The sequence below is a fragment of the Microcebus murinus genome, chromosome 20 (genome assembly GCF_040939455.1).
Source record: "Microcebus murinus isolate Inina chromosome 20, M.murinus_Inina_mat1.0, whole genome shotgun sequence".
NCBI lineage: Eukaryota > Metazoa > Chordata > Mammalia > Primates > Cheirogaleidae > Microcebus > Microcebus murinus.
Genome location: NC_134123.1, coordinates 36,630,121 through 36,649,903, shown reverse-complemented (window position 1 = coordinate 36,649,903; position 19,783 = coordinate 36,630,121). Strand labels below are relative to the sequence as shown.

Below are 19,783 nucleotides of genomic sequence, written 5' to 3'. Positions count from 1 at the left end.
CCTCCACTCCGAAACTGACAACACCTCCGGGCTAGAAAACTAAAAACAGGGTCCCCGGGGGGCCACGTCCGGTCCTTTCCACCACGCCACGCGCATGGCCACTGTCGCTCCCGTCCCGGACTTAATATCAAAAAACAAAACAAAACAAAACACAAAAACAGAAAAAAGAAAAAAAAAAAAACACGCACATTCAACCCAGACAGGAACATTCTGGAAACTTCGGGGATCCTGCCCGCCGCCGCCCCTGGGACTCAGTTTCCCGCCGGACGCCGGCCGACATAAAGTGCTGCTTCTATTTTTCGCGCCCGGCGTGGCCTCTGGCCCGTGGCCGCCTCCCGGCCTCGCCAGGGAGGCCACGGGGGACTGAGATCCGAAGGTCGCCCGGCCCGCAGATCCGACCCGAACGCGCGCTGGGCCACGAGGGAAGGCGAGGACGAAGAGCCACGCGGGCCGGCCACGCGTGGGAACGAGACCCCCGGGGGACACGCGAGCTCGGGCGGCTGTGACTCCGCGGGGGCAAAGGTCGCGGGGGCCCCCGCGTGGCCCGTGGCAGCCGCCCACGGGGGCCGAGACCACGGCGTGGCCCGTGGCCTCGAACGGCCGACACGTCATTCTCGGGACGCCCTGACTGCCGCTCCACGAGGTGCCACGCGTACGGGGAAGGGGGGGGACACACAGAGCTGTTCCGGAACCTTCCGTGGCCCCGGCCCTGACCGGGACGACCCTGGGAGGCCACGACTTGGGGGCAGTTGTCGTGGGTGGGCCACAGCTTCCGGAAGGTTCCGGGGACGCCCGGGCTGGCCCGGGACACGCGGGCTTCCGGCCCCCCGGCCACGCTCGCCACGGCTTCGGGACGCGCCCACGGTCGGGAGTGTCGCCCGCCAGTCCCCGGCCACGGGGGATTGTCTCTCGTGCCCCGGCGGGTTTTCGCAGAAATCGCCGGCGTTTTGTTCAAAAAAAAAAAAAAAAAACCAAAAACGAAAACAAAGAAAGAAAAAAAAACAACACAGACACAAACATCCAAATTTCCGCCCGCCCTGTCCACGGAAGACACACGTGGCCCGCTCTGTCCACGGGAGACACACGCGGCCCGCCCTGTCCACGGGAGACGCGTGGCCCTGGCGTGTCCATGGAGGACACACGTGGCCTGCCCTGTCCACGGGGGACACACGCGGCCCGCCCTGTCCACGGGAGACGCGTGGCCCTGGCGTGTCCATGGAGGACACACGTGGCCCGCCCTGTCCACGGGGGACACACGTGGCCCGCCCTGTCCACAGGAGGAGACACGTGGCCCGCCCTGTCCACGGGGGACACGTGGCCTTGCTGTTGCCACGTGCCCCCAACAAGTGCTAAGGAAAGTGCTAATAACAATAACATCATCATCATCATCATCAATATTATTACCCTGGTAATAATTAGTAGCTATGAGTTCCAAGAACACGTTTTTTTTTTTTTTAAACACATACATATATACACACGTATGTACGTACGCACACGCAGACTGTTCTCTGGGGTTGCTTTTCTCAGTTTCTTTCTCTGTTTTCCTTTAATACTAGTGTCTGACACGTATAAAACTTCATCTCTTGTCTTTTTTCTTTCTTTTTTTTTTTGTTTCGTTTCGTTTTTTTTTGCCCTTTGAGAAGCTCTGGATGCCGACGGAGCGAAGGGAGAACGTTCCGGAATCCGAGGGTTCCGCAAAAGGCGCGAAGACGGCTCCCAGCCGCCAGTCTCTTGTGGTCTGGGGGGGTGGATCAAACAGACGGGAATATTTGCACATAGCAAGAGATACTGCCGCTCTCGTTTTTTTTTTTTTTTCCTTCCCCTCTGCGTCCGGAAGGCTCTGGAACGTTCCGGAAGGTTCCGGAACTTTCCGGAATGTTCTAGAAGGTTCCGGAAGAATCTGGAACGTTCTGGAAGGTTCCAGAAGGTTCCGGCAGCTCCTGGGCGGCCGCGGCGGGTCACTAGAGGCTGGCGCCCGTGATCTGGCCGTTGTACTCCGCCGTCTCCATCTTGAGGATGTAGGGGATGATGCTGTCGATGGAAACGTTGCCGATGAGGCCGGTGAAGAACAGTTCCTCCGTGATGTTGGAGCTCATCAGCCGGAGCGCCGGCAGGCGGACCAGGATCCGGGCCAACCTGCGGGAGGGAACAGCGAGCTCAGGGGCCGGTGGAGGCCGGGGGAGGCCGGCCGGCCTCTGGCCTCCGCCCCAGACCGGCTCTGCCCTGGGCGGAATCGAACCCAGCGGGCCAGGGATTTTCTCTTTTTTATTTTCTTTTTGAGACAGAGTCTCGCTCTGTCGCCCGGACTGGAGTGAGGGCCGGGGCGTCAGCATTTAGCTCACAGCAGCCTCCGACTCCTGGGCTCCAGCGATCCTCCTGCCTCGGCCTCCCTCCCGAGTAGCTGGGACGACAGGCGTGTGCCACCACGCCCGGCTCGTTTTTTCTACGTATTTTTAGTCGGCCAATTAATTTCTTTCTATTTTTTTTTTTAGTAGAGACGGGGTCTCGCTCTTGCTCGGGCTGGCCTCCAACTCCTGGGCCACAGCAAGCCTCCTGCCTTGGCCTCCCTCCCGAGTAGCTGGGACTCCAGGCATGCGCCACCACGCCCGGCTCATTTTTTCTATATATTTTTAGTTGTCCAGCTCATTTCTTTCTACTTTATTAGTATAGATGGGATCTCGCTCTTGCTCAGGCCGGCCTCCAACTCCTGACCTCCAGCGAGCCTCCCTCCTCAGCCTCCCAGAGTGCTGGGATGACAGGCGTGAGCCACCGCGCCCGGCCTTTATTTGCTTTCTCCTGCTCAGGCCTTACAAACAACGCTGCCAATTAAATTTCACCCAGATAAGGGGACTTGTGTCCATCGGATTATCGGAGGGTGAAATCAGCATTTTATCCGACACACCTAGATCATTTATAGGGGTCGGACTCGGGGTCCGTCGCCAAACACCGTCCCGCCAGGCACACCCCGGCTGCTGGCCAGACAGAGGGGCGGACCTTCCAGAAGGTTCTAGACAAGGGCAGTCGCTACGGGAACGCAGGCCTTGTGCACAGGGTTTAGCTCGGAGCAGGGGGCTCCTCGCTCCGGCCCAGGGGCCCTGACCCCCGGGCCTGGACCCGGCCGCGCTCGTTCCCGGCTCTGCATTCCAGAACTGACGGCGGGCCGGGCGCGGAGGCCCACGATTGTCATCCCCGCACTCTGGGAGGAGGCCGAGGAGGGAGGATCGCTGGAGGTCAGGAGGTCGAGGCCAGCCTGAGCCAGAGCGAGACCCCGTCTCTACTAAAAAAAAAAAATAGAAAGAAATGAGCTGGACGACTAAAAATATATAGAGAAAAAATGAGCCGGGTGCGGTGGCGCGTGCCTGTTGTCCCAGCTACTCAGGAGGGAGGCTGAGCCGGGAGGATCGCTCGAGGTCGGGAGGTCGAGGCCAGCCTGAGCAAGAGCGAGACCCCGTTTCTATTAAAAAATAGAAAAAAATTAACTGGATAACTAAAAATATATAGAGAAAAAATGAGCAGGGCGTGGTGGCGCACGCCTGTCATCCCAGCTACTCGGGAGGGAGGCTGAGACAGGAGGATCGCTCGAGGTCAGGAGTTGGAGGCCAGCCTGAGCAAGAGCGAGACCCCATCTCTGCTATAAACAGAAACAAATTAATTGGACGACTAAAAATATATAGAAAAAAACGAGCCGGGCGTGGAGGCGCGTGCCTGTAGTCCCCGCTACTCGCTACTCGGGAGGGAGGCCGAGGCGGGAGGATCGCTCGAGGCCAGGAGTTCAAAACCAGCCTGAGCAAGAGCGAGACTCAGTCTCTGCTAAAAAAAAAAAATAGAAACAAATGAGCCGGCCAACTAAAAACTTATAGAGAAAAAAAAAACGAGCCGGGCGTGGTGGCGCACGCCCGTCGTCCCAGCTACTCGGGAGAGGGAGGCCGAGGCAGGAGGCTCATCGCTCGAGCCCCGAAGTCGGAGGCCGACGCCGCCACGGCACTCGCTCCGGCCCGGGCGACGGAGCGAGACTCTTGTCTCAAAAGGAAACGGAACAAAACGAGGAGGATCTAAGCAAGCGTGGCCTCCGTGGAGGCCGGCTGCGCCGGGGCCTCCGTGTGTCCCGCCCCGCTGAGGCCGAGCCCGGGGGGACAGGGGGACCCACCGGTAGGTGTCCTCCGCGTAGGTCTTCTGCACGTAGTCCTGCAGCTCCATCTGCGCCTTCTCCTGGAACTTCTCGATCTGGCTCGTGCCGCTCAGGCCCGGGTGGTCTGAAACCACAGAGCCCGGCCCTCTGCGCCCGCCCGGCCCTCTGCGCCCGCCCGGCCCTCTGCGCCCGCCCGGCCCTCTGCGCCCGCCCGGCCCTCTGCGCCCGCCCGGCCCTCTGCGCCCGCCCGGCCCTCTGCGCCCGCCCGGCCCGCCCGCTGGCTGTGTGGGTTTGTTTTTTTTTTTCTTTTATTTGGGGGGCGGGGGGGGGGAAAGAGTCTCCCTCTGTCGCCCGGGCTGGAGTGCCCTAACGTGGAAATCGCTCCCAGCAGCCTCCCACGTTCTAGACTTGGCATCTCTATGGATGGCTCTAGACTTGGCACCTCTATGGATGGTTCTAGACTTGGCACCTCTATGGATGGCTCTAGACTTGGCACTTCTATGGATGGCTCTAGACTTGGCACTTCTATGGATGGCTCTAGACTTGGTATCTCTACGGATGGCTCTAGACTTGGGATCTCTACGGATGGCTCTAGACTTGGGATCTCTACGGATGGTTCTAGACTTGGCATCTCTACGGATGGCTCTAGACTTGGCATCTCTATGGATGGCTCTAGACTTGGGATCTCTACGGATGGCTCTAGACTTGGGATCTCTACGGATGGTTCTAGACTTGACATCTCTATGGATGGCTCTAGACTTGGCATCTCTATGGATGGCTCTAGACTTGGCATCTCTATGGATGGCTCTAGACTTGGCACCTCTATGGATGGCTCTAGACTTGGCACTTCTATGGATGGCTCTAGACTTGGCATCTCTATGGATGGCTCTAGACTTGGTATCTCTATGGATGGCTCTAGACTTGGGATCTCTACGGATGGTTCTAGACTTGACATCTCTATGGATGGCTCTAGACTTGGCATCTCTATGGATGGCTCTAGACTTGGTATCTCTATGGATGGCTCTAGACTTGGCATCTCTATGGATGGTTCTAGACTTGGCATCTCTATGGATGGCTCTAGACTTGGTATCTCTATGGATGGCTCTAGACTTGGGATCTCTACGGATGGTTCTAGACTTGGCATCTCTATGGATGGCTCTAGACTTGGTATCTCTATGGATGGCTCTAGACTTGGGATCTCTACGGATGGTTCTAGACTTGACATCTCTATGGATGGCTCTAGACTTGACATCTCTATGGATGGCTCTAGACTTGGCATCTCTATGGATGGCTCTAGACTTGGTATCTCTATGGATGGCTCTAGACTTGGGATCTCTACGGATGGTTCTAGACTTGACATCTCTATGGATGGCTCTAGACTTGGCATCTCTATGGATGGCTCTAGACTTGGTATCTCTATGGATGGCTCTAGACTTGGCATCTCTATGGATGGTTCTAGACTTGGCACCTCTATGGATGGCTCTAGACTTGGCACCTCTATGGATGGCTCTAGACTTGGGATCTCTATGGATGGTTCTAGACTTGGGATCTCTATGGATGGTTCTAGACTTGGCACCTCTATGGATGGCTCTAGACTTGGCACCTCTATGGATGGCTCTAGACTTGGGATCTCTATGGATGGCTCTAGACTTGGCACCTCTATGGATGGCTCTAGACTTGGCACCTCTATGGATGGCTCTAGACTTGGGATCTCTATGGATGGCTCTAGACTTGGCACCTCTATGGATGGCTCTAGACTTGGCACCTCTATGGATGGCTCTAGACTTGGGATCTCTATGGATGGCTCTAGACTTGGCACCTCTATGGATGGTTCTAGACTTGGCACCTCTATGGATGGTTCTAGACGTGGCACCTCTATGGATGGTTCTAGACGTGGCACCTCTATGGATGGTTCTAGACTTGATACTTCTATCGATAGTTCTAGACTTGGCACCTCTATGGAGGATTCTAGACTTGATACCTCTAGATGGTTCCCTAGAGGTATCCCTAGAACCCTCCATAGAGGTACCAAGTCTGATGGTTCTAGACTTGGCTAATCTATGAATGGCTCTAGACTTGGCATCTCTATGGATGGCTCTAGACTTGACATCTCTATGGAGAGTTCTAGACTTGGTACCGCTATTGATGGTTCTAGACTTGGTACCTCTATGGAGGGTTCTAGACTTGATACCTCTATCAATGGCTCTAGACTTGACACCTCTATGGAGGATTCTAGACTTGACATCTGTATGGATGGTTCTAGACTTGGTATCTCTAAGGAGGTTTCTAGACTTGATACTTCTATCAATGGTTCTAGACTTGGCTAATCTATGGATGGCTCTAGACTTGACATCTCTATGGAGGGTTCTAGACTTGACATCTCTCTTGATGGTTCTAGACTTGATATCTCTCTTGATGGTTCTAGACTTGACATCTCTATAGAGGATTCTAGACTTGACACCTCTACGGAGGATTCTAGACTTGACACCTCTATGGATGGTTCTAGACTTGGTATCTCTACGGATGGTTCTAGACTTGACACCTCTATGGATGGCTCTAGACTTGGTATCTCTACGGATGGCTCTAGACTTGACAACTCTACGGATGGCTCTAGACTTGACACCTCTACGGATGGCTCTAGACTTGACATCTCTACGGATGGCTCTAGACTTGACATCTCTACGGAGGGTTCTAGACTTGACACCTCTATGGATGGTTCTAGACTTGACATCTCTCTTATTTATTTATTTATTAACTTTCTCATGCTCTTTTTTATTCCTTCTAATTTGTTCTTATTTCTTTTACATGTTTTATTTCTTAACTTTACATGTATTTATTTCTTAACTTTCTCACACTCTTTTTTTCTTCTAATTTGTTTATATTTCTTTTGTTTTTTATTTCTTAACTTTCTCACACTTTTTTTCTTCTAATTTGTTCTTATTTTTTACATTTATTTCTTAACTTTACATTTATTTCTTAACTTTCTCACTCTTTTTTTCTTCTAATTTGCTCTTATTTTTTACATTTATTTCTTAACTTTACATTTATTTCTTAACTTTTTCTCACACTTTTTTTTCTTCTAATTTGCTCTTATTTTTTACATTTATTTCTTAACTTTACATTTATTTCTTAACTTTTTCTCACTCTCTTTTTTTCTTCTAATTTGCTCTTATTTTTTACATTTATTTCTTAACTTTACATGTATTTATTTCTTAACTTTCTCACACTCTTTATTTTCCTTCTAATTTGTTTTTATTTCTTAACTTTCTCACACTATTTTCTTCTAATTTGTTCTCATTTTTTTTTTTTTTTACATTTCTTTATTTCTTAACTTTTTCTCACACTCTTTTTGTTTTTCTTCTTCTACTTTGCTTTTACTTCTTTTACGTTTTTTCATTTCTTAACTTTGTGCACTCACTTTTTTCTTTCTTCCTTTTTTTCTTTTTCGTGAAAACCGGGTGTCTGGGCGCACGCCCTTCCCGGGGGCCGCGGCCTCCCCCGGCCCAGGCTCTCAACGGGGACACGGGCCAAACCCATTCGCCGTGAGACAACGCCCGGCACCCCGGACTATTCCTTCTGAGGGCGACGGCCTCGTGGGGGTCTGTCTACACTGGGGACTGCTTGGATAACCCGTGCAACTACCCTCGCTGAGCCCGGGGGCCGCGTGGGGGTCTGTCTACACTGGGGACTGCTTGGATAACCCGCGCAACTACCCTCGCTGAGCCCGGGAGCCGCGTGGGGGTCTGTCTACACTGGGGACCGCTTGGATAACCCGTGCAACTACCCTCGCTGAGCCCGGGGGCCGCGTGGGGCTCTGTCTACACTGGGGACTGCTTGGATAACCCGCGCAACTACCCTCGCTGAGCCCGGGGGCCGCGTGGGGCTCTGTCTACACTGGGGACTGCTTGGATAACCCGCGCAACTACCCTCGCTGAGCCCGGGGGCCGCGTGGGGCTCTGTCTACACTGGGGACAGCCTGACTCAACCTGTTCGCGCTCGAGAGAAGAGGAAGACTGGGGGATCGGGGGGGTCTAAGGGGTAGGGGTTGGGGTTACGGTTAGGGTTAAGGTTAGGGGTTACGGTTAGGGGTTAGGGTTAGGGTTAGGGTTTAGGGTTAGGGGTTATGGTTAGGGTGAGGGTGAGGGTTTAGGGTTAGGGTTAAGTTTAGGGTTTAGGTTGAAGGTTAGGGTTTAGGGTTAGGGTTAGGGTGAGGGTTTATGGTTAGGGTTAGTTCTAGGGTTTAGGGTTAGGGTGAGGGTTTAGGGTTAAGGTTAGGTTTAGGGTTTAGGTTTTAGGGTTAGGGTTAAGGTTAAGGTTCGGGTTAGAGTTAGGGTTCAGGTTTGTGTAGAGTTAAGGTTCGGTTAGGGTTTAGGTTTAGGGTAGGGACCCTAGGGTCGCAACCCCCGTTGCGTGGCTTACCAGGGGAAAAGAGAACTATAGCTTTAAGGTTAGGGTTAGGGTTTAGGGTGAGGGTTAGGGTTTAGGGTTAAGGGTTATTGTTATGGTTAGGGTGAGGATTAGGGTTTAGGGAAAGTGTGAGGGTGAGTGTTTAGGGTTACGGTTAGGGTTTAGGGTTAGGGGTCATAGTTAGGGTGAGGGTTAGGGTTTTGGGTAAGGGTGAGCGTGAGGGTTTAGGGTTAGGGTTAAGTTTAGGGTTTAGGTTGAAGGTTAGGGTTTAGGGTTAGTGTTAGCGTTTATTGTAGGGTTTAGGGTTAGTGTTACGGTTATTGTTAGGGTTAGGGTTTAGGGTTAGGGTGTGGGTTTAGGGTTAAGGTTAGGTTTAGGGCTTAGGTTTTAGGGTCAGGGTTAAGGTTAAGGTTCAGGTTAGAGTTAGGGTTTAGGTTTGTGTTAGAGTTAAGGTTAGGGTTTAGGTTTAGGGTTAGGGACCCTAGGGTCCCAACCCCCGTCGCGTCGCTTACCGAGGTAAAAGAGAACTATACCTTTAAGGTCAGGATTAGGGTTAGGTTTAGGGTTTGGGTTTAGGTTTAGGGTTAGGGTTCGGGTTTAGTGTTAGGTTAGGGTTCTGGTTTGGGTTGGGGTTTGGGTATGGGTTGGGGTTAGGATTAGGGGTGGGTTAGGGATTAGGATTAGGGTTTGCGTTTAGGCTTAAGGTTCGGGTTAGGTTTAAGGGTTAGGTTTATGGTTTGGGTTTTGGGTTAGGGGTACGGTTTAGGGTTAGGGTTCGGGTTTAGTGTTAGGGTTATGGTTAGGGTTCGGGACCTTAGGGTTAGGGTTAGGGTTAGGGTTAGGGTTTGGGTTTAGGGTTAAGGTTCGGGTTAGGTTTAAGGGTTAGGGTTAGGGTTCAGGTTTAGGGTTAAGGTTCGGGTTAGGTTTATGGTTCGGGTTTTGGGTTAAGGTTTGGGTTAGGGTTACGGTTTACGGTAGGGTTCGGGTTTAGTGTTAGGGACCTTAGGGTTAGGGTTAAGGTTAGGGTTCGGGACCTAAGGGTTGGGACCTCCGCCTCGTGGCTTACCAGGGCTTAAGGGAATTATAGTTTTCAGGATTGGGTTAAGATTAGGGTTTAGGGTTAGGGTTAGGGTTAATTTTAGGGTTAGTGTTAGTGTTAGGGTTAGGGTTTGGCTCGGGACCCTCGGGTTAGGGTTAGGGTTCGGGTTTAGCGTTAGGGTTTAGTTTTAGAGTTAGGATTCGCGTCGGGACACTAGGGTCACGACCCCTGCCGCGTGGCTTATTGGGCTAAAGAGAACTTTAGCTTTAAGGTTAGGGTTAGGGTTTAGGTTAGGTTTTAGGGTTAAGGTTCGGGTTTAGTGTTAGGGTTAGGATTTGGGTCGGGACTGTAGGGTTTCGACTCCTGCACCGTGGCTTACTGGGGCTAAAGAGAACTTTAGCTTTAAGGTTAGGGTTAGGGTTTAGGGTTAGGGTTAGGGTTTAGGGTTAAGGTTTGGGTTTAGTGTTAGGGTTAGGATTCGGGTCGGTACAGTAGGCCGTGACTCCCGCACCGTGGCTTACCGGGGCTAAAGAGAACTATAGCTTTAAGGTTAGGGGTTAGGGTTAGGAATCAGGGTTAGGGTTTAGGGTTATGGATTAGGGTTCGGGTTTAGGGTTAGGGTTAAGATTTGGGTTCGGGTTTAGTGTTAGGGTTAGGATTCGGGTGGGGACACTAGGGTCGCGACCCCTGCCGCGTGGCTTATGGGGCTAAGGAGAACTTTAGCTTTAAGATTAGTGTTAGGGTTTAGGGTTAGGGTTAAGGTTAAGGTTCAGGGTTTAGAGTTAGGGTTTAGGGTTAAGTTTCGGTTTCAGGTTAGGGTTCGGGTTTAGTGTTAGGGTTAGGATTCGGGTCGAGACAGTAGGATCACGACCCTCGCCGTGTGGCTTACTGGGGCTAAAGAGAACTATAGCTTTAAGGTTAGGGTTAGGGTTTAGGATTTAGGATTAGGGTCAGGGTTTAGGGTTAGGGTTTGGGTTTAGGGTTTAGGGTTCGGGTCAGGGTTTAGGGTTATGGTTAGGGTTTGGGTTTAGGGTTAGTGTTAGGGTTTAGGGTTTGGGTTTAGGGTTATGGTTAGGGTTTGGGTTTAGGGTTAGGGTTTAGGGTTAAGGTTCGGGTTTGGGTTAGGGTTCGGGTTATGGTTAGTGTTTAGGGTTTAAGGTTAAGGTTCGGGTTAGGGTTAGGGTTCGGGTTTAGTGTTAGGGTTAGGATTCAGGTCGGGACAGTAGGATCGCGACCCACGCACTGTGGCTTACCGGGGCTAAAGAGAACTATAGCTTGAAGGTTAGGGTTTAGGGTTAGGGTCAGGGTTTAGGGTTATCGTTCGGGTCAGGGTTTAGGGTTAGGGTTTGGGTTTAGGGTTATGGGTAGGGTTTGGGTTTAGCGTTAGGGTTTAGGGTTAAGGTTCCGGTTAGGGTTCGGGTTAGGGTTAGGGTTCGGGTTAGGGTTAGGGTTCGGGTTAGGTTCTGGTTTAGTTTAGGGTTAGTGTTCAGGGTTTAGGGTTAAGGTTCGGGTTTAGTTTAGGGGTAGGGTTTGGGTTTAGGGCTAGGGTTAGGGTTAGGGTTAGAGTTAGTGTTTAGGGTTATGGTTCGGGTTAGGGTTTAGTTTAGGGTTAGGGTTAGGTTGGGGTTTAGTTCAGGGTTAGAGTTAGGGTTAGTGTTAGGGTTTAGGGTTAAGGTTAGGGTTAGGGTTAGGGTTAGGGTTAGGTTCGGGTTTAGTACAGGGTTAGGATTCGGGTCGGGACCCTAGGGTCGCGACCCCCGCCGCGTGGCTTACCGGGGCTAAAGAGAACTATAGCTTTAAGGTATGCGTACTCGTAGCCGTCTATGTCCAGCTTGGACATGCTGTTGCAGAACTCCTGCAGCTTCCAGATGTGCTCCATCACCTGCTTGATCCGCTCGCCCGACAGCTTGTCTGCAGAGACACCCGCCCCGGAGGCCCCGCCTGAGGGAGGCTGGCTGGGGAGGCCCAACGGGGAGGCCAGCCTCGCTCTCCTCCTTTTTTTTTTTTTTTGAGACAGAGGTTCCCTCCTTCGCCCTGTTCAATTTTTCTATATATATATATGTTTTTATAATAATAAATTTCTATTTTTAGTAGAGACGGGGTCTCGCTCTTGCTCAGGCCGGCCTCCAACTCCCGACCTCCAGCGATCCTCCCGCCTCGGCCTCCCTCCCGAGTAGCTGGGACTACAGGCATGCGCCACCACGCCCGGCTCGTTTTTTCTATATATATTAGTTGGCCAATTAATTTATTTCTATTTCTATTAGAGACGGGGTCTCGCTCTTGCCCAGCTTTGTTTCAAACTCCTAAGCTCAAGCGATCCTCCCTCCTCGGCCTCCCTCCCGGGTAGCTGGGACTACAGGCGCGCGCCACCACGCCCTGGTAATATTTTCTCTCTCTATATATATTTTTAGTCGTCCAGCTCGTTTCTTTCTACATTTTTTTTTTTTTAGTAGAGACGGGGTCTTGCTCTTGCCTAGGCCGGCCTCCAACTCCCGACCTCCAAAGCGATCCTCCCGCCTCGGCCTCCCTCCCGCGTGGCCACGCGCCACCACGCCCTGCTCATTGCTTCTCTCTCTATATATATTTTTAGTTTCCCAGCTAACTGCTTTCTATTGACAATAGAGACAGGGTGTGGGGGCGTCTCCCTCTTGCTCATCAGGCCGGCCTCCAACTCCCGACCTCGAGAGCGAGCCGATCCTCCCTCCTCGGCCTCCCGGAGTGCCGGGGACCCGACGCCCGAAATCTTGTCTTCTTTCCCGCACTCGCTGCACGCCCCGGAGGGCAGCTGAGCTCAGCACAGAGAGTGGCAGAGGCCGGAAAGCTACGCGGCCCGGCCTCCCCGCCGGGCCTCCCCGCCACGGCGATGGCCCCGGGGGGGACAAACGGACCCCGGACCTACCTTCCTGGATGCTGTTCTGCAGGTGGTTCACGATGGCGGCCAGGATGGTCGACAGGCTCATGACTTGGGCGCACTGGGCCAGGCCCAGCGTGAACAGCTCGTTCCAGCAGGCCCGGACCAGGCTGGTGTTGCAGTCCTGCCTGGGGACACGGCGGGCGGGCGGGCGGCCGGGTGAGGGGCGGCCCCCACGCCCCACGGACGGACGGACGGACGGACGGCGGACCCCGAGCCCCGGCCCTCCCCGGACGCGGGGACCGACCCCGCGAGTCCCCCGAGAGTCCTCGCTTCGGTTCCCCCCCGAGCGTGGTAAATTCGGCCATTTAAAGACATTTCCTTAAGATTCTCGAGCGGGGCCCACGCTTCTGTGAATGTTTTTGGGGGGACGAGAGTCTCGCTCTGTCGCCCGGGGCCGGAGTGAGTGCCGTGGCGTCGGCCTCGCTCACAGCAGCCTCCGAGTCCTGGCCTCGACTGAGCCTCCCGCCTCGGCCTCCCTCCCCCGAGGAGCTGGGACGACAGGCGTGCGCCTCCACGCCCGGCTCGTATTTTTTTTTTTTCTTCTATGTAGTTTTAGTTGCCCAGTGAATTTCTTTCTATGTTTAGTAGAGACGGGGTCTCGCTCTTGCTCGGGCTGGTCTCGAACTCCTGACCTCGAGCGATCCTCCCGCCTCGGCCTCCCAGAGTGCTGGGATGACAGGTGTGAGCCACCGCGTCTGGCTAATTTTTTCTATATATATTTTTAATTGTCCAATTAATTTGTTTTTTTTTTTTTTTTTTTTTTTTAGTAGAGAAAAGGTCTCGCTCTTGCTCAGGCTGGCCTCCAACTCCTGACCTCAAGCGATCCTCCCGCCTCGGCCTCCTCCCAGAGTAGCTGGGACTACAGGCATGCGACACCACGCCCAGATAATTTTTATATATATTAGTTAATATAATATATTTATTTTTTATGTATATTAATTAATATATTCGTTGGCTGATTAATTTCTTTCTATCTTCATTACCGACGGGGTCTCGCTCTTGCTCAGGCCGGCCTCCAACTCCCGGCCTCGATCGATCCTCCCGCCTCGGCCTCCCTCCCGAGTAGCTGGGACTACAGGCATGCGCCACCACGCCCGGCTCGTTTTTATATATATTAGTTATTATATTAGTTGGCCAATTAATTTCTTTCTATATTTATAGTAGAGACGGGGTCTCGCTCTTGCTCAGAGGCTGGCCTCCACATCCCGGCCTCGAGCGATCCTCCCGCCTCGGCCTCCTCCCAGAGAGCTGGGATGACAGTTTTTCTATATATTTTTAGTTGCCCAGCTCATTTCTTTCTATTTATAGTAGAGACGGGGTCTCGCTCTTGCTCAGAGGCTGGCCTCCAACTCCTGACCTCGAGCGATCCTCCCTCCTCGGCCTCCTCCCAGAGAGCTGGGACGACACAGGCGTTGAGCCTCCGACCTCGAGCGATCCTCCCTCCTCGGCCTCCTCCCAGAGGGCTGGGACGACACAGGCGTTGAGCCTCCACGCCCGGCTAGTTTTTTTCTATATAGTTTTAGTTTTTCCACTAATCCCCGGGCAGGGACAGGCCCCCGGGCGTGGGGACAGCAGCAGCAGCAGAGAGAGGGGAAGAGGCGGCCACTTACCCGAGCGCCTGGAAGGCGGGGATGGAGCGGGCCCAGTGCATGGACAGGAAGAGCAGGCGCGAGGCGGACTCGCAGATGTAGTGCACGTTGAGGTACTCGGGCATCGGGCTGGGCATCGTCAGCTGCGGGACGGGGGAGGCCGGCGCGGGGGTGAGGCCGGGGCGAGGCCCAGCTGCGGCTCCCGGCGCTTGGCGCTGCGGCTAGCCAACCCCAGGGGCAGCCGGAGTCCCCGACTCCCATTTTTTTTTTTTGGAGATGAGCGCCGTGGCGTCAGCCTCGCTCACAGCGGCCTCCGACTCCTGGCCTCCAGCAATGAGCCTCCTGCCTCGGCCTCCTCCCTCCCGGGTAGCTGGGACCACAGGCGTGCGCCTCCACGCCCGGCTCGTTTTTTTCTATATAGTTTTAGTTTTTCCACTAATTTCTTTCTATTTTTTTTTTTTTTTTTTTTTTTTACTAAAGACGGGGTCTCGCTCTTGCTCAGGCTGGTTTCAAATTACTCGTCTTGAGCGATCCTCCTGCCTCGGCCTCCCTCCCGAGTAGCTGGGACTTCAGGCGTGCGCCACCACGCCCGGCTCGTTTTTTCTGTATATATTTTTAGTTGTCCGGCTCATTTCTTTCTATTTTTTTAGTAGAGACGGGGTCTCGCTCTTGCTGAGGCTGACCTCGAACTCCTGGCCTCAAGCGATCCTCCCGCCTCGGCCTCCCTCCCGAGTAGCTGGGACTACAGGCACGCGCCACCACGCCCGGCTCGTTTTTTTCTATTTATTTTTTAGTTGTCCTCCTAATCTTTTTTTATTATTAATAGAGACGGGGTCTCGCTCTTGCTCAGCCTGGCCTCAAACTCCTGACCTTGAGCGATCCTCCCGCCTCGGCCTCCACCCAAGTACCTGAGACTACAGGCGTGCGCCACCACGCCCGGCTCATTTTTTTCTATATAGTTTTATCTGGCCAATTAGTTTCTTTATATATTTTTTAGTAGAGACAGGGGCTCGCTGTTGCTGAGGCTGGCCTCCAACTCCTGTCCTTGAGCGATCCTCCTTCCTCGGCCTCCCAAAGTAGCTGGAACTACAGTCACGCACCTCCGTGCCCTGCTCATTTTTTCTATATATATTTATATTTGTTTAGTTGTCCAGCTCATTTCTATTTTTTTTTTTTTTTACTAGAGACGGGGTCTCGCTCTTGCTCAGCCTGGCCTCCAACTCCTGACCTCGAGCGATCCTCCGGCCTCGGCCTCCCTCCCGAGCAAGCTAGAACTACAGGCATGCGCCACCACGCCCGGCTCATTTTTTTTTCTCTATATTTTCAGTTGCCCGGCTCATTTCTTTCTATTTTTTTTTTTTTTTTTTTTTTTTGAGTAGAGACGGGGGTCTCGCTCTTGCTCAGAGGCCGGCCTCGACCTCCTGGCCTCCAAGCGATCCTCCCTCCTCGGCCTCCCAGAGTGCCGGGGGACGACAGGCGTGAGCCCCCCACCCCCGCTGCACCCGGCCTGGAATTTTTCGACCGCCGTCAGCCGCAGAGCAGGTCAGGGAGGGGAGGGGAGGCCGGGAGGGGAGGCCGGGGCCGAAGCTACCCACCTTGAAGGTGACGTGGGTGTCGGAGAGGAGAGGCCCCTCAACCTCGATGATGGGGGTGGACTGGTCCCTGCTGATGACGTGGATGCCGCCCCCGCCGCCCGCGTCCACCCCGTCCCCGAGGCTGGGGGGCGAGGCGCTGTCCGCCGTGGTGAGAGCTTTGGCTAAGGTGTCGAAGGCCCTGGAGCAGAGAGGGGGGGGGAGAAAAAAGGAGGGAGGGACGCGACTCAGGAAAGAAAAAAAAAAGTGCATTTCGGGGGGGACAAAAAGGTAAAATTAAATCCCAGGTGCAGGGCCGGGAGAGGAGGCTCAGGCTGGGAGGCCGGGGAGGGAGGATCGCTCGAGGTCGGGAGGCGGAGGCCGGGCCTGAGCAGGAGCGAGACCCCCCCGTCTCTGCTAACAACAACAACAAAAAAAATAGGACGAAATTAATCGGCCAACTAAAAATATACGTAGAAAAATTTAGCCGGGCGCTGCGGAGGCCCACGCCTGTGATCTCAGCACTGCGGGAGGCCGAGGCGGGAGGATCGCTGGAGGCCGGGAGGTGGAGGCCAGCCTGAGCAAGAGGGAGACCCCCACCTCTACTAAAAAATAGAAAGAAATCAATTGGCCAACAACAACAACAACAAAAATAATGAAAGATAATCAGAAATAGAAAGAAATGAATTGGACAACTGAAAAAAAAAATAATTAAAAATGACTAAAAACAGAAACAAATGAATTGGCCAAGTGAAAAAAAAAATAATTAAAAATGATTAAAAATAGAAAGAAATGAATTGGCCAACTAAAAAAAATAATTAAAAATAGAAAGAAATGAATTGGCCAACTAAAAAATAGAATTAAAAAGGATTAAAAATAGAAAGAAATGAATTGGCCAACTGAAAAAAAAAATAATTAAAAATAGAAAGAAATGAATTGGCCCACTAAAAAATAGAATTAAAAACGATTAAAAATAGAAAGAAATGAATTGGCCAACTAAAAAACATAATTAAAAACGATTAAAAATAGAAAGAAATGAATTGGCCAACTAAAAAACATAATTAAAAACGATTAAAAATAGAAAGAAATGAATTGGCCAACTAAAAAACATAATTAAAAATAATTAAAAATAGAAAGAAATTAATTGGCCAACTAAAAAAAAATTAAAAATGATTAAAAATAGAAAAAAATGAATTGGCCAACTAAAAAAAATAATTAAAAATGATTAAAAATAGAAAAAAATGAATTGGCCAACTAAAAAAAATAATTAAAAATGATTAAAAATAGAAAGAAATGAATGGGCCAACTAAAAAAAAATAATAAAAAATGATTAAAAATAGAAAGAAATGAATTGGCCAACTAAAAAAAATTAAAAATACATAAAAATAGAAAGAAAAGAATTGGCTAACTAAAAAATACAATTAAAAATGATTAAAAATAGAAAGAAATGAATTGGCCAACTAAAAAAAAATAAAAATACATAAAAATAGAAAGAAAAGAATTGGCTAACTAAAAAATATAATTAAAAATGATTAAAAATAGAAAGAAATGAATTGGCCAACTAAAAAAAAATAAAAATACATAAAAATAGAAAGAAAAGAATTGGCTAACTAAAAAATAGAATTAAAAATAGTCAAAAATAGAAAGAAATTAATTGGCCAACTGAAAAAAATAATTGAAAACACAAATTAGTTGGCCAACAAAAACAAAATAATTAAAAATAGAAAGATATGAATTGGCCAACTGAAAAAAAGTTTCAAATAATTAAAAATAAAAAGAAATGAGCTGGACAACTAAAAATACATATAGAAAAAACGAGCCGGGCGTGGGGGCGCACGCCTGTAGTCCCAGCTACTCGGGAGGGAGGCCGAGGCAGGAGGCTCGCTCGAGGCCAGGAGTCGGAGGCTGCTGTGAGCGAGGCTGACGCCACGGCACTCACTCCAGCCCGGGCGACAGAGCGAGACTCTGTCTTGGAAAAAAAAAAACAAATTCCAGCTGCCGATAACAAAAGCTTGTGTATTTTCCACATATCAACTTAGGTGTCGACCTATAATCCATCTTCACACACAGTTTCTTTTTTTTTTCTTTCTGAGTCAGAGTCTCGCTCTGTCGCCCGGGCTGGAGTGAGCGCCGTGGCGTCAGCCTCGCTCACAGCAGCCTCCGACTCCTGGCCTCCAGCGATCCTCCCGCCTCGGCCTCCCTCCCGAGTAGCTGGGACTACAGGCGTGCGCCTCCACGCCCGGCTCCGTTTTTCTGTATATTTTTAGTCGTCCAGCTCATTTCCTTCTATTTTTTTTTTTTTTTTAGTAGAGACGGGGTCTGGCTCTTGCTCAGGCTGGCCTCCAACTCCTGACCTCGAGCGATCCTCCTGCCTCGGCCTCCCAGAGTGCTGGGATGACAGGCCTGAGCCTCCGCGCCTGGCTCATTTTTTCTATATATTTTTAGTTGTCCAGCTAATTTCTATTTTTTTTTTTTTTTAGTAGAGACAGGGTCTCGCTCTTGCTCACGCTGCCCTCCAACTCCCGACCTCAAGCGAGCCTCCCGCCTCGGCCTCCCTCCCCAGTAGCTGGGACTACAGGCATGCGCCTCCACGCTCGGCTCATTTTTTCTATATATATATATATATTTTTAGTCATCTAAGTCCTTTCTTTCTATTTTTAGTAGAGACGGGGTCTGGCTCTTGCTCAGGCTGGCCTCCAACTCCTGACCTCGAGCGATCCTCCCGCCTCGGCCTCCCAGAGTGCTGGGACGACAGGCGTGAGCCTCCGCGCCCGGCTCATTTTATCTATGTATATATTTTTAGTCATCTAAGTCATTTCTTTCTATTTTTAGTAGAGACGGGGTCTTGCTCTTGCTCAGGCTGGCCTCCAACTCCCGACCTCGAACGATCCTCCCTCCTCGGCCTCCCAGAGTGCTGGGATCACAGGCGTGAGCCTCCACGCCCGGCCTCCCTAGTTATTTCATTTTATTTTTTTGAGACAGAGTCTCACTTTGTCGCCCGGGCTAGGGTGAGTGCCGTGGCGTCAGCCTCGCTCACAGCAGCCTCCGACTCCTGGCCTCAATCGAGCCTCCTGCCTCGGCCTCCCTCCCAGAGTAGCTGGGACTCCAGGCATGCGCCTCCACGCCCGGCTCGTTTTTTCTATATATATATTAGTTGGCCAATTAATTTCTTTCTATTTATACTAGAGACGGGGTCTCGCTCTTGCTCAGGCTGGCCTCGACCTCCTGACCTCGAGCGCGATCCTCCCTCCTCGGCCTCCTCCCAGAGTGCCGGGATGACAGGCGTGAGCCTCCGGGCCCGGCCTCCGTAGTTATTATTAATTTCAAACTTGAGACCGGTGTACACGGTCACCAGGACGGTTTTACGGCCCTCGATTAAACTGCCCCGTGGCCGCGGAAACGCCACCCTCGGCCCCCCGCGGGGGCCCGTACCGAGTGATCTCGCTGGCGGACTGGTCCTCGGGCGGGATGTCTGAAGCGTCGCCGTTGCTGAGGGACTCGCTGAGGCTGGCGAGGGAGGTCACCACGTTGGCCAGCGTGCCCAGGGCGCCCTGGCTTGTCTCGGCCTGAGGCACACACAGAGCAGCGAGAGCACGGCGTGAGTCACTGACATCTAAGACGAAATAAAACAGGCCGGGCGCGGGGGCTCACGCCTGTCAGTCGTCCCGGCACTCTGGGGGGGGGGGAGGCCGGGGAGGGAGGCTCGCTGGAGGTCGGGAGTTGGAGGCTTGGCCTTGAGCAAGAGCCAGAGACCCCGTCTCTACTAGAAACAGAAAGAAATTAATTGGACAACCAAAGAAATATATATAGAGAGATCAAATGAGCCGGGCGTGGAGGCGCACGCCTGCGGTCCCAGCTACTCTGGGAGGCCGAGGCGGGAGGCTCGCTGGAGGCCAGGAGGTCGAGGCCAGCCTGAGCAAGAGCGAGACCCCGTCTCTACTATAAACAGAAAGAAATTAGCCAAACAACTAAAAATAGAAAAAGTAGCCGGGCGCGGTGGCGCGTGCCTGTGGTCCCAGCTACTCGGGAGGGAGGCCGAGGCGGGAGGCTTGCTTGATTGAGGCCAGGAGTCGGAGGCTGCTGTGAGCGAGGCTGAGGCCACGGCGCTCACTCCGGCCCGGGCGACAGAGCGGG

General features: G+C 52.0%; 1 protein-coding gene across 2 annotated transcripts in view; it reads right to left on the bottom strand.

Annotated features, from left to right (window-relative positions):
- Window positions 1–1,237: 1,237 nt before the first annotated feature.
- The window catches only part of NR2C2 (nuclear receptor subfamily 2 group C member 2), a 50,558-nt gene continuing 32,012 nt past the window's right edge, over window positions 1,238–19,783 (bottom strand). Inside the window, exons 8-14 of one of the 2 annotated variants that reach the window (XM_075995920.1) lie at window positions 19,082–19,215; window positions 15,674–15,851; window positions 14,100–14,221; window positions 12,475–12,614; window positions 11,387–11,486; window positions 4,148–4,253; window positions 1,238–2,136 (exon numbers count right to left, since the gene is read on the bottom strand). In XM_075995920.1, coding sequence (XP_075852035.1) covers window positions 1,423–2,136; window positions 4,148–4,253; window positions 11,387–11,486; window positions 12,475–12,614; window positions 14,100–14,221; window positions 15,674–15,851; window positions 19,082–19,215 — 1,494 coding nt within the window. In that variant the 3' untranslated portion in view covers window positions 1,238–1,422. Of the gene's footprint in view, window positions 2,137–4,147; window positions 4,254–11,348; window positions 11,487–12,474; window positions 12,615–14,099; window positions 14,222–15,673; window positions 15,852–19,081; window positions 19,216–19,783 lie in introns of both variants that reach the window. The other variant, XM_075995921.1, reaches the window with a different exon arrangement.